At 43.0% G+C, this 13,793-nt stretch overlaps 1 protein-coding gene across 2 annotated transcripts in view; it reads right to left on the bottom strand.

Annotated features, from left to right (window-relative positions):
• The window catches only part of LOC144818759 (uncharacterized), a 206,210-nt gene extending 197,395 nt beyond the window's left edge, over nt 1–8,815 (bottom strand). For both annotated transcript variants that reach the window (XM_078676480.1, XM_078676479.1), the window contains exon 1: nt 8,548–8,815. In XM_078676480.1, coding sequence (XP_078532606.1) covers nt 8,548–8,571 — 24 coding nt within the window. In that variant the 5' untranslated portion in view covers nt 8,572–8,815. The remainder of the gene's footprint in view (nt 1–8,547) is intronic.
• Nucleotides 8,816–13,793: the final 4,978 nt, after the last annotated feature.

Genomic DNA, 13,793 nt, shown 5'->3' with positions numbered 1-13,793 from the left:
GTCACACTGGGCAGAGCGCACTCTAACGCACTGCAAGATATCATCTATTTCAGACACAGCAAATCTGCAGGCAGGGCTGCTCCGTCTCGTCATCCTTCTGATGTTTATCTGATTTCAATTCAGACTGACAGTTATCTGCAGCAGGGCTGCTCTGTCTCGTCATCCTTCTGATGGTTATCTGATTTCAATTCAGCCGGACAGTTACCTGCAGCAGGGCTGCTCTGTCTCGTCAGGTTTTCATTGGCACAGCGCGCAGCGCACGCATTGATAATTAGTCAAATCTGCATGCTGGCAGGGATGCTCTGTCTCGTCATCCTTCTGGTGCAGCCACTGACTTGAGTGTTCTGTTGTTGTTGTAACTTGTCACACTGGGCAGAGCGCACTCTAACGCACTGCAAGATATCATCTATTTCAGACACAGCAAATCTGCAGGCAGGGCTGCTCCGTCTCGTCATCCTTCTGATGTTTATCTGATTTCAATTCAGACTGACAGTTATCTGCAGCAGGGCTGCTCTGTCTCGTCATCCTTCTGATGGTTATCTGATTTCAATTCAGACGGACAGTTACCTGCAGCAGGGCTGCTCTGTCTCGTCAGGTTTTCATTGGCACAGCGCGCAGCGCACGCATTGATAATTAGTCAAATCTGCATGCTGGCAGGGCTGCTCTGTCTCGTCATCCTTCTGGTGCAGCCACTGACTTAAGTGTCCTGTTGTTGTTGTAACTTGTCACACTGGGCAGAGCGCACTCTAACGCACTGCAAGATATCATCTATTTCAGACACAGCAAATCTGCAGGCAGGGCTGCTCCATCTCGTCATCCTTCTGAAGTTTATCTGATTTCAATTCAGACTGACAGTTATCTGCAGCAGGGCTGCTCTGTCTCGTTCTTCTGATGTTTATCTGATTTCATTTCAGACTAACAGTTATGTGCAGCAGGGCTGCTCTGTCTTGTCAGGTTATCATTGGCACAGTGCGGAGTGCACGCACTGATAATTAGTCAAATCTGCACGCTGGCAGGGCTGCTCTGTCTCGTCATCCTTCTGGTGCAGACACTGACTTAAGTGTTCAATTGTTGTAACTTGTCACACTGCATGGAGCACACTCTGACGCACTGCAAGATATCATCTATTTCAGACACAGCAAATCTGAAGGCAGGGCTGCTCAGTCTCGTCATCCTTCTGATGTTTATCTGATTTCAATTTAGACTGACAGTTATCTGCAGCAGGGCTGCTCTATCTCGTCATCCTTCTGATGTTTATCTGATTTCAATTCAAACCGACAGTTATCTGCAGCAGGGCTGCTCTGTCTCATCAAGTTATCATTGGCACAGCGCAGAGCGCACTCACTGATAATTAGTCAAATCTGCATGCTGGCAGGGCTGCTCTGTCTCGTCATCCTTCTGGTGCAGCCACTGACTTAAGTGTTATGTTGTTGTTGTAACTTGTCCCACAGCGCGGAGCGCATTCTGACGCACTGCAAGAAATCATCTATTTCATACACAGCAAACCTGCAGGCAGGGCTGCTCTGTCTCGTCATCCTTCTGATATTTATCTGATTTCAATTCAGACTGACAGTTATCTGCAGCAGGGCTGCTCTGTCTCGTCAGGTTTTCATTGGCACAGCGCGGAGTGCACGCACTGATAATTAGTCAAATCTGCATGCTGGCAGGGCTGCTCTGTCTCGTCATCCTTCTGGTGCAGCCACTGACTTAAGTGTTCTGTTGTTGTTGTAACTTGTCACACTGGGCAGAACGCACTCTAACACACTGCAAGATATCATCTATTTCAGACACAGCAAATCTGCAGGCAGGGCTGCTCCGTCTCGTCATCCTTCTGATGTTTATCTGATTTCAATTCAGACTGACAGTTATCTGCAGCAGGGCTGCTCTGTCTCGTCATCCTTCTGATGGTTATCTGATTTCAATTCAGACGGACAGTTACCTGCAGCAGGGCTGCTCTGTCACGTCATTCTTCTGATGTTTATCTGATTTCATTTCAGACTAACAGTTATGTGCAGCAGGGCTGCTCTGTCTCGTCAGGTTATCATTGGCACAGTGCGGAGTGCACGCACTGATAATTAGTCAAATCTGCATGCTGGCAGGGCTGCTCTGTCTCGTCATCCTTCTGGTGCAGCCACTGACTTTAGTGTCCTGTTGTTGTTGTAAGTTGTCACACTGCGCAGAGCGCACTCTGACACACTTCAAGCTTACATCTATTTCAGACACAGCAAATCTGCAGGCAGGGCTGCTCTGTCACGTCATTCTTCTGATGTTTATCTGATTTCATTTCAGACTAACAGTTATGTGCAGCAGGGCTGCTCTGTCTCGTCAGGTTATCATTGGCACAGTGCGGAGTGCACGCACTGATAATTAGTCAAATCTGCATGCTGGCAGGGCTGCTCTGTCTCATCATCCTTCTGGTGCAGCCACTGACTTTAGTGTCCTGTTGTTGTTGTAAGTTGTCACACTGCGCAGAGCGCACTCTGACACACTTCAAGCTTACATCGATTTCAGACACAGCAAATCTGCAGGCAGAGCTGCTCTGTCTCGTCAGGTTTTCATTGGCATAGTGCGGAGTGCACGCACTGAAAATTAGTAAAATCTGCCGGATGGCAGGGCTGCTCTGTCTCATCATCCTTCTGGTGCAGTCACTGACTTAAGTGTTCTGTTGTTGTTGTAACTTGTCACACTGCACAGAGCGCACTATGACGCACTGCAAGATATCTATTTCAGAGACAGCAAATCTGCAGGCAGGGCTGCTCCATCTCGTCATCCTTCTGATGTTTATCTGATTTCAATTCAGACTGATAGTTATCTGCAGCAGGAGTGCTCTGTCTCATCAGGTTTTCATTGGCACAGCGCGCGCACTGATAATTATTCAAATCTGCATGCTGGCAGGGCTGCTCTGTCTCGTCGTCCTTCTGGTGCAGCCACTGACTTGAGCGTTCTGTTGTTGTTGTAACTTGTCACACTGGGCAGAGCGCACTCTAACGCACTGCAAGATATCATCTATTTCAGACACAGCAAATCTGCAGGCAGGGCTGCTCTGTCTCGTCATACTTCTGATGTTTATCTGATTTCAATTCAGACTGACAGTTATCTGCAGCAGGGCTGCTCTGTCTCATCATCCTTCTGATGTTTATCTGATTTCAATTCAGACTGAGTTATCTGCAGCAGGGCTGCTCTGTCTCGTCATCCTTCTGATGGTTATCTGATTTCAATTCAGACGGACAGTTATCTGCAGCAGGGCTGCTCTGTCTCGTCATCCTTCTGATGGTTATCTGATTTCAATTCAGCCGGACAGTTACCTGCAGCAGGGCTGCCCTGTCTCGTCATCCTTCTGATGTTTATCTGATTTCAATTCAGACTGACAGTTATCTGCAGCAGGACTGCTCTGTCTCGTCAGGTTTTCATTGGCACAGCGCGCAGCGCACGCATTGAAAATTTGTCAAATCTGCATGTTGGCAGGGCTGCTCTGTCTCGTCATCCTTCTGGTGCAGCCACTGACTTAGGTGTTCTATTGTTGTTGTAACTTGTCACACGGCGCAGAGTGCACTCTGATGCACTGCAAGATATCATTTATTTCAGACCCAGCAATTTTTTCCCACCCCCCTTCTTTTCCCCCAAAGGTGGGAGGCAGACAAACATTTTTTTCTCAGAACTGGAAGCTAATTACTCAAGACCCATAGGTTCTGAATACTGTGAACGGGTTTATGATAGACTTTATAGAAATTCCGATACAAAGTTCCTTTCCCAGGGAGATTCCCCTCACTATAGCTCAAGAAAAAATAATAGAGGAGGAGATTTCCTTAATACTTCTAAAAGGTGCAATTTTGGAAGTCCCTATGGACATGTTAAGGTTTGTAAGCACACTCTTCCTCGTAGAGGAAAAGGACAAAGGTTGGAGACCCATCATAAACTTAAGGGAACTCAACAAATACCTTGTTTACAGACACTTCAAGATGGAGGGCATCCATCTTCTGAGAGACTTATTATTAGAAGGGGACTGGCTGGTCAAATTAGACCTAAAAGATGCCTATTTTACAATTCCTATGGCCAAGGTTCATCTACCCTTCCTTCAGTTTATTTGGAAAAATCATCTCTTTCAATTCCAAGCACTTCCTTTTGGCCTTTACTCAGCCCCTTGGTGTTTCACCAAAGTGATGAGATCAGTCGCCTCCTCATTATTAGAAAAGGGTATTCGTCTCATCATACACCTAGACGATATCCTTATCCTGTCTCAGGATCATTCTAAAATCATTCAAGACCTGAAGACTGTAATAGACCTCTTAGAGAACCTGGGATTTATACATAAACGAAGAGTAATCGATACTATCTCCCTACAGAACTATGGAATTATTGGGTTTCACTGTGGACACCTCGAATTTCCTCCTCTTTCTTCCATCAAAGAAAATATCCAAAATCAAGGAGATAAGACACGTTCTGAAACAACAGAATTTGGAACTAGCCAGGCTTCTCGTCTCCTTTCCTCTTCTATCCAAGCTATCTTTCCGGGCCCCCTAAATTACCGAGCCCTTCAAAGGATAAAAGTGAGGGCTCTGAGATCAGGCCTCTGGTACGGAGATCTTATTTCCCTGAACCAAAAACGCAAATTGGAACTGACCTGGTGGTTAGAGAATTTGGACGCTTGGAACGGCAGAGCAATCTTTGGTTCAGCACCACACTTTGTCTTAGAATCAGATGCAAGCCTTCATGGCTGGGGTGCCTGTCTCCTAGATCAGAACACAGGAGGGGTTTGGTCTCAAGAAGAATCTTCTCACCATATGGAACTGACTGCCGGTCTTTATGCACTAATAAGTTTCAAGCATTCTCTTTAGGGCAGATCAGTTATTCTAAAAATGGACAACATGTCCGCTGTTGCCTACATAAACCGTCTGGGAGGTACCAAGTCGGCAGACCTCTCCAACTTAGCCAAAAAACTTTAGATGTGCTGTCTAGAACACAAGATCTCTCTAAGAACAGAATATCTCCCAGGAATATCAAACCTTTGTGCGCACTGGAACTCGAGGTTCCTCTTAGATCACAGCGACTGGAAGCTCAACACCTCTGTGTTCAATTCCCTCAACAATGTTTTGGGTACTTTCCAAATAGATCTCTTTGCGAGCAGACTGACATTCCAATTGGAGAATTATTACAGCTGGATGCCCGACCCGGGTGCTCTAGCGGTGTACGCATTTCTCCAATGCTGGGAAGGGATCAACGCTTACACTTTTCCCCCCTTTGCCATGATCCAGAGAGCCCTCCAGAAGGTGAGGCATCAACGCTCTTCCATTGTCCTAGTGACTCCCTTTTGGCCATCCCATGCTTGGTTCCCACCTACCCTGGAGCTGACTTATGACCTCCCCTTCCTAATTCCTTACCTCGCGGATCTTCTTACAGACATAGACGGTCAAATTCACCCTCTAGTTCAATCAGGAAATTTGAACCTTCTTGCCTGGAGAGTGTCAGGAGATCCAATGATCTCGCAGGACTTTTGTCGACAGCTTCAACTCTCCTCGGAGAGTCTTGGGCCCCTGGTACACACTACCGCTAGAACAACATTTAGAAGGTTTGGTTACGTTGGTGCTTGGAAAGGAACCTAGATTCCGTGGAAGCACCTATTGTTGATATAGTTAATTTCCTTGTGGAACAATTCGAAAGGGGTCTTAGTTATAGATCTATCAATTGCTACAGATCGGCTATTTCCGCAGGTCATGCTCTGGTCAATGGTAAAACGGTAGGTAAAACTGCCATTATTTGTAGAGTCCTCAAAAGTATTATACTTAGGAGACCTCCCAAACCAAGATATCAATCTCTCTGGGACGTCAAACTAATTCTAGCTGGCCTGAGAATACCCTTTTTGAACAGAAAGAACCTTTCCATCAAACTCGCTACACTACTTTGTTTAGTATCTTGCCGTAGGGTCTCTGATGTTAAAGCTCTTGATATTTCAAATAGATCCTATAACATGTTTGGAGTCAATTTCGAGTGGTATAGAAGAACCAAGAACATGTCTGACTCGATTTTTTATCCACGTTTTGATCTATGCAAAAAACTTTGCTTTGTAGACTGTATGAAAGAATATGACTGCAGAATGAATGCTCTTCACCCTTCCGGTGTGAATCAGTTACTTATCTCTGTTAAATCTCACAAAGGTATTATCTCTGCTTCTATTGCTAGATGGGTTAAAATTATTATGAATTTGGCAGGTATCGATCAGAAAATATTCAAACCGCATTCTATCAGAGGTGTTATGGCCAGTAAATCCTTCTGGTCCGGTGGTAAGTTGGATGATATTCTTAGAGCAGCTGATTGGTCTAATTCTAGGACTTTTACCCAGCATTATTGTAAACCAATCGCACATATGTCTGATGTTGCCTTACGAGGCTACCGACATACATAATGGTAGCCTCCGGTCTTGTAATGAAATTGCGATTCTCCTATTACCATGACTAGAGAATCTGGATTTCATTAAAGACAAGGAGGCTAACATTATCCCTCCCACCACCCTTTCCCTTGGGTGGTTGATTTGGCATACAGTATATATATTGTTATTACATTCTCTGATGTACTTTATCTATTGTATATTTTATGATTAGTGGATGTTTTTTTATAAATGCTTACTTATTTTCTCTCTTACATGTGCTTAATCACATTGTTTGCCTCCTACTTTTGCGTTTGTCCTTCTTGGACAACTTATATCTTTCTCTTTTTTTCAGATAACCTCTCATAACTTCATAATTTTGATCTCCAAAACAGTTCATTCATCGTTCATCCTTTTCTTCACTTTGTGATGGTTGAATGAATTTCTCTGGACTCTAGAGTTTATTGGACTTATCTTACTCTACCCACATTTAAAAGAGGCTGATTGTTATGTGCTCATGCCCTTTTATATGTTTCTTAATGTTCTATTCTGGAACCTTTTTGCTTTATGATGTATGCGGCTGCTTGGACTGCATTAAAAGTAATATCATAATGTTAGCCTCCGTGTCTTTAATTAAATCCAGATTCTCTAATCATGGTAATAGGAGAATCGCAATTTCATTTCAGACTGACAGTTATGTGCAGCAGGGCTGCTCTGTCTCGTCAGGTCATCATTGGCACAGCGCGCAGCGCAGGCATTGATAATTAGTCAAATCTGCAGGCTGGCAGGGCTGCTCTGTCTCGTCATCCTTCTGGTGCAGCCACGGACTTAAGTGTTCTGTTGTTGTAGTAACTAAAACAGAGCATATTCATACATGTAGCACGCCCCTACTTGAGTTCTATATGTTTGTCTGCAGCCTGGGTGTCCCATTAGGAGTTAGAAGCATAATAGGGCGGAGGGAGCGCTTCAGAACTCATGAAAGGTCTGGAGATGCCAGGGGTCAGTGCCATAACGAGCTTAGAAGCCAAGCGCCTCGCACATTCCCATCCAAGTGCCCTTCCATTTCTGATGCTTTGATGCAGTTTTAAAATTTCCTTAGAGCTTCTCGTTGCTCCAATGGGAATGTCACTAATAGTCGTTCAAATGTCACTCATAATTGCACTGAAATTATGAAAATGTCACAAATAGCAATCTGAAACCTTGGCAGCTATGGTGCGGCAGTCTCTTATCAGTTTGCTGTGGATCCTTTTCTATTTGCTCACAATTCGAACAACTCATTTCATTTAATGTGCCGACGCTCATCAGAAGGACTGATGGGAATGCTTGTGTTTTGTTTTTGCAGGAAAACACGGGGTGTGTAATCTTGCAGAACGAGTCCACAATTCTCTAAATCATCATGAGTAAAATGTCGATCCGGTTTTGAGGGTCCTGCCCCCTTAGAGCAAGCAGGTCTAGCTTTTGACTGACACTCGCTCAGTTAGGGCTCCAGAAACAGTTCAATATGTCTGATACATTGAGCATGTTAGTTAAAATTATGAGCTAGCATTACTCCTTACTATATTTATTGTTCTATAATGCTCTCGAGCACCCTAGAATGGAATTTAAATTAATGCGGATATGCTCAACACTTTTTTAAAAAATGGCGTTAAAATTAAATTTTTTACTTTTGCTTTTTTATACAAATGCTAATAGCGCTCTGCAAATATCAACTCAACTGCAAATAAACAAAAGTAAAAAAAATTCCATTTTGAACCCCAACAGCCCTAACTTTAACAAATGCAAGACCTATTAAGGGGATTGTCCTTAATAATATGAAAAAAGTGGTCATCCAAATTACACTACATAGTAGGGCTGATAATTGTCATATTGCTATTAGCACTGGAAATGCATTATATTTATGTTGTTAAAAAACAATCACATTAATAGCCATTACCATTTACAATGCCAATAGCTCATACTAGTGTGAATTAAAGGCAATAGGTTTCGCATTTACAAACATTTTTGCTATTGGCATTATAAATTACAATGCCTTTTATTTATGTTTTACAAAACAATGTCATTTACAATGTCAATAGCTCAAAATAATGTAATTGCGAGACCTATTGCATTGTAAATGCTTGTTTAAATTCGTTAACAATGCAATTAATTGACAGACACCCCAATCTGCCACTGAAAAAGTTACTCACCCGATATGTATCTTGTTCCGACATTTCTGCCTTGATCGTGAGAGCTCTGCCCAGGTGAGAGGTTAATGTGTGTGAATAAACACTGATAGAAAGTGCGGAAAGGAAACCAGAGGCAGGCGGCTTCTCTCCTGTCAGCAGTCTAGTTTGGAAAAAGATGAAGCCCACCACATCCACACAGCTCTTCCTCCTAAATAACAACAGTTAGCGTGTTTCTCACCCTGACACAGTAGGTACAGACTTATACTGTAAACCAAGACGCACTGCGCATGCTTGGTCAGTGCAGCAATGGACGACCTCAGAGACCCACTGAGCATGTGCAGTAGAGAGACGCTCGTTCCGAGGCCACAAGGATGTACTTCCTTCAGAGTTAAAGAAATAATGCCATCTGTAGTGGAAGTTTTCCTTTATCCACTTACAGAAGGTAAAAAATAGGACATGGGAATGCCCCAAAATCCCTTCCTACGCTCAAATTGGAGAAATGTAACTGGGTATCGAGGGAACTCGCAAAGTGATCCAAAAAAGTGATCCAAAAAAAAAAAAACTCTGAATCGAAGGTATAGCTCTTGAAATAAATTAACTGTCAGAGATCATTACATCGAGCAGGGGGAGATAATTCTCAGAGTCAGTGTTTAATTGGTAAAACAGTAAGTGCTAGGGCCCTCACAAACTAACCATCACACTCCTGCAAGTGTGACAATTCATACTATTCAAGGTCCCCAAAGCTATAAGAATGACTTTGGTGACAGTAGTAATTGTTAAGAAACAGCTGCTGCTGTGCTCATATCTACTGCTGCTAAGAATTAAGTGCTGGCACCAAGCACTGGAAACCACCGGCTCACATTAAGCACTGCTCAAAGTATAGCTTATGTTACATTCTCCACTACTGTAAATTATATCAAGAAATAGCATGAAACTGTAAAATGCAAGAAATAAATTAACAAAACCAAATATGGTTCCGTTCTTGAAATGTGTATTTTCACACTGGAAACCCAAGAAGGAACCTGAAGGGGGGCACTCATGCCCCTGGGCCCCCCCAAAAATGTTGTAACAAATTAATGGAATGCTTAGTCCCCCATCAGCAACTCGCGGTCAGCCTGACCCTGTGCAAAACATGGAGAATTAGAGGCCATACAACAAAAAGCCACAAGTCTCAAAGGCTCAGCAAAATATGTAAAGTAAAGGAATTAATTTCGTACAAAATCCTAGATTTGAGCAGAACGCTTTAGTAGTCGATAAACGTTTTCCCCCAACTTCTGAAAGCCCCGCTAGTCGTGACCCTAACCAGTCACAAAGACAGTCCCTGAGAGGGAAGGAGGATTTGTGCTATCCAGAGGTAGGCCAGAGAGGTGCATATGTAGACGGTGAAGTGAATGGCCACCAAGTATAATGTTTGATCTATACAGGTGCTACGTGCGCCACAGTTCATCCGATGGTGGTTCCAAATGAACACCTCTCAGGAAAAGAAATCCAAGTTGTAGGCATTTATAATAAGCAAATAACGAATCAAGTTTCAGCAAATGTCCCTGTAAAGAGTGAACCCATTAAAGATAACCATAAATTCATAAAATATGTGACACAAATCCTGTTAAATTGTTAGGAGCAGGTGTAAGATGTTAGGAAATTGTACAAGATGAATTGCACAATTTTCTGTACACAGGATGGAGTGGCAATTCAGACCCAAGATGAAGACGCTCACTAGAATAAAATCACAAGAGTCAGATGTCAGTTTTCTCCTGTCTTGACAAAGTAAAACACACCTCCTAATTTAAAATGTACAGAAGGGATGAAGTTTGGGATTTTTACAGGTGAAGAAATTGGAATGATAAAAGATATACAGCTAGATGCATCAAACAAAAATCCACTCGCAAAGGGGCATATTCTCAGAATCTGCCCCTTTGCGACCGGTATTTTTGCATTTGGGATGCATCATCCCAAATGCAAAAATCGCAAATAGAGAAATCGCTAAATTGCGATTATTTGCATTTAAGGAATCTCAAATTGAGATTCCTTAAATGCAATGCATGAAAGTTTTAAAAATAGCGAATTCGCTAATAGGGCACGCAAATTACCATGAGGTACAACTTCATGGTAATTTGCAAAAATTTCGAAAAATGCACTAAAGTGTATTTTTCAGAGTTTCATGTTGTGCACACACATGCCCTAATGGCATGTGTGTGCGCAAAATATGTGCACAGATCAATTTCAGGGGTGCAACAGGGTGTCCTCTGGACACCCCTGCAACTTGAAATCGCAATCTCAATTTGCGATTCGCTAATTGCGAATCGCAAATTGGGATTGTCTTCCCATTCATTCCTATGGGCCTCTAGGCCCATAGGAATGAATGGAAAGGTATTCCTTAATTGCGAGTCGCAATTTGCGAGTCGCAATTAAGGAATTATAAGAAATCGCAATTTTCTTTGTGATTTCTTGATGCATTCCATTTTGCTATTCCTTAATAGCGAATCGGTATTTTTCGCTATTAAGGAATCGCAAATTGGGTTGTTGACGCATCTGGGGGTTAGAGTCAGTGAGAATAAAAGTAAAGCCAGATGTGGTTTATCTCTGAATGCCCAATATAATCTAACTCCAGAGGCAAGGTAAAGAATGACGCCAGTGGCTGAACAAATGATGGCCCAGGGCATTTTAAAGCAAGTATTGGGCAGTCCCTGCAATTCCCAAATTATGGGACTAAACCATATAAAAAATTGAGAATAGTACGGGACATTAGAAAAATTAACAAAATTGTATTCCTGTGTTGCCCTGTGGTACCGCATAGTGATGTAATACTTTTCCAAATTCCACCATATGTGGAATGGTTCACAGTCATAGACTTGTGCCAAGCATTTTTCTCCAACCCGCTACACGAGAAGAGTCAATTTCTTTTTGCATTGAAATTTTATAACAAAATTTTAGTTTGGTGTAGGGTTCCTCAAAGGTGTACGGAAAGCCTTCTGGTTCACCCAACGGCACTGGAATATATATTCTAAACCCTCTTGAATTGAAACACTGCATTTACCTAGAGAGATTTCTGTTATTTAATGTGCTACGCACAAGAATGGCAACATGGTCACTTCGTGCAAGAGATATACAGACAAGGTGGCAAAATACTGTGCTCTTGAGTCCAGCTCATTCAGTATAGAAGAAATATGTAAAACTGACAGTGACCACATAACCAATGTGTTGTTGAAAAGAGGTCAGACATGCAATGAGCTTAGAGAACTCCAACATGAACTGCCAGAAAATGAGAAAAAGTGGAGAGCAAGATGTATCAAAGACGTAAATGAGACCTGGTAATCAAATTATGGTAGGCAATTTGTTACCAAATTGTTTGTTGTCTGCAGTGGCCTGACACATCCATGGACCTACTCATGTTGTGTTGAGAGGGATGGGATGATTCACACATTTCAAAAACGTTGGTTTAACCCCCATTTTAATTCCATGGCCGCAAATTTGTGTCGATATATTACATGCCAGCCTTTAAATACCAGCAAGAAAACAGTTGTAACCATCAGTCACATGGGAATATCTGGTGGCTCTTTCAATTGCATGCAGCTAGACTTTGTTGAGATGCCTGTTTGTAATGGATTCACATATATCTTAGTGGTAGTATGCCTTTTCTCCAAGTGAGTAAAGGCGTACCCAACTAGAAAATGTGATAGGCTCACTGTAGGCAAACTACTAATATCAAGGTACTTGATCCCTAGATTTGAAATTACATTTTAGTTATAATCAGATTGTGGGATGCACTTCAAAAACAAAATAACTAAGTTATTCTATATAGCCCTAAAATTGACCCATAATTTCAATGTTGCTACAAACCAGATGCATCATTAGTCGTTGAGTAAGTCAATGGTACTTTGATATCAAGGATAGCGAAGGTGTGCGCCCCCACCTCACCCTGATGGCCCGATGCACTACCATTTGTCTTTTTGAGCCTCAGAAGCAGGGCAAGTAAAATAACAAGACTTTCTTCACATTAAGTGCTTCTGGTGAGAGCCATGAGAATCCTTTCAGTCCCTGCAGCTACACTCATGAATATCACAGACATTATTCTTGAGAATTGCAGGGGACTAGCTGATAAAGTGCATTCTATGTCTCATCAGATCGACTTGGTGATCAGCAGTGGGGCAGGAACAGTGCCATATTCTCAACCCTGGTGACTGGATTTTAGTGAGAAAGAATCTTAGCAAGACTTGTCTAGGAAGGCTGAATCAAGTGATCCTTGCGACCAATGCTGCTGTGAAATATGCTTGATTGCCACAGTGGATATGCAGAGGGTGAGATTAGCGGATGACAAACACGGATTCACTAGAGTGAACCCCAGTCTGATGCGTGGATCCAGAGAGAGAAGAGGCACAAGATGGGTCTTTACTGAATGATTATCAGCAACAAATGTCAAATTAAGCCCTAAAGATACAGGGTTAATACCAGAGTGACAACATTTAAGAGACTCAAGATCAAGACAGAAACAGAAATCAAACAGAGATTAAAGCTCTGTGTCTCTCAAGCTCCTAGTAAGTCTTGCTCACTTTGCCACTGGATTCAAGCTAGCCTGGCTGATGACGGCTGATTAGCCAGGAACCGGTCCCAGGATGCTTGTTGCTGGTCTAGGGAAGACATGGCTTGGCAGTTCGGGCTGGACTGTTCCCATGAGGCACAGGGTGAGATTGATTTGCATATGGTCATGTCTGAACTGGGGTGGCTGAGTGAGCTAAAGAATGATGATGGATTAAACCCAGATCAGTTGACTGGGGGTGAGTGCTTGCAATGTTCAACACTCCGTCCATCATCCCCCTTGGTTTTGCTTTGTTCGCCCTAAGTTGGCAGGGTATGCCCAGACGTCGGTCCCTTGCTCACTTTGCCACTGGATTCAAGCTAGCCTGGCTGATGACGGCTGATTAGCCAGAAACCGGTCCCATGATGCTTGTTTCCGGTCCAGGGAAGGCATGGCTTGGCATTTCGGGCTGGACTGTTCCCCTGAGGCACAGGGTCAGACTGATTTGCATATGATGATGGATTAAACCCAGATCAGTTGACTGGGGGTGAATGCTTGCAATGTTCAACACTCCGTCCATCATCCCCTTTGGTTTTACCAAGTCTTGATCTGCAGCAAGGGCTGAAGATGAGCAAATCAAAACCGTCCTCAACCTGTGTCAAATGTACATTAATAAGCCCAGAGCACTATACAGTCTTTTCTTGATGGTCTGCCAGTGTACCAGGTTCGAACTTTATTGTTGAAACATTCA

Source organism: Lissotriton helveticus, chromosome 2_1 (genome assembly GCF_964261635.1).
Source record: "Lissotriton helveticus chromosome 2_1, aLisHel1.1, whole genome shotgun sequence".
Classification (NCBI taxonomy): Eukaryota; Metazoa; Chordata; class Amphibia; order Caudata; family Salamandridae; genus Lissotriton; species Lissotriton helveticus.
Note: the sequence above shows the minus strand (reverse complement) of the source record. Positions and strands in the feature narration are given on the sequence as shown.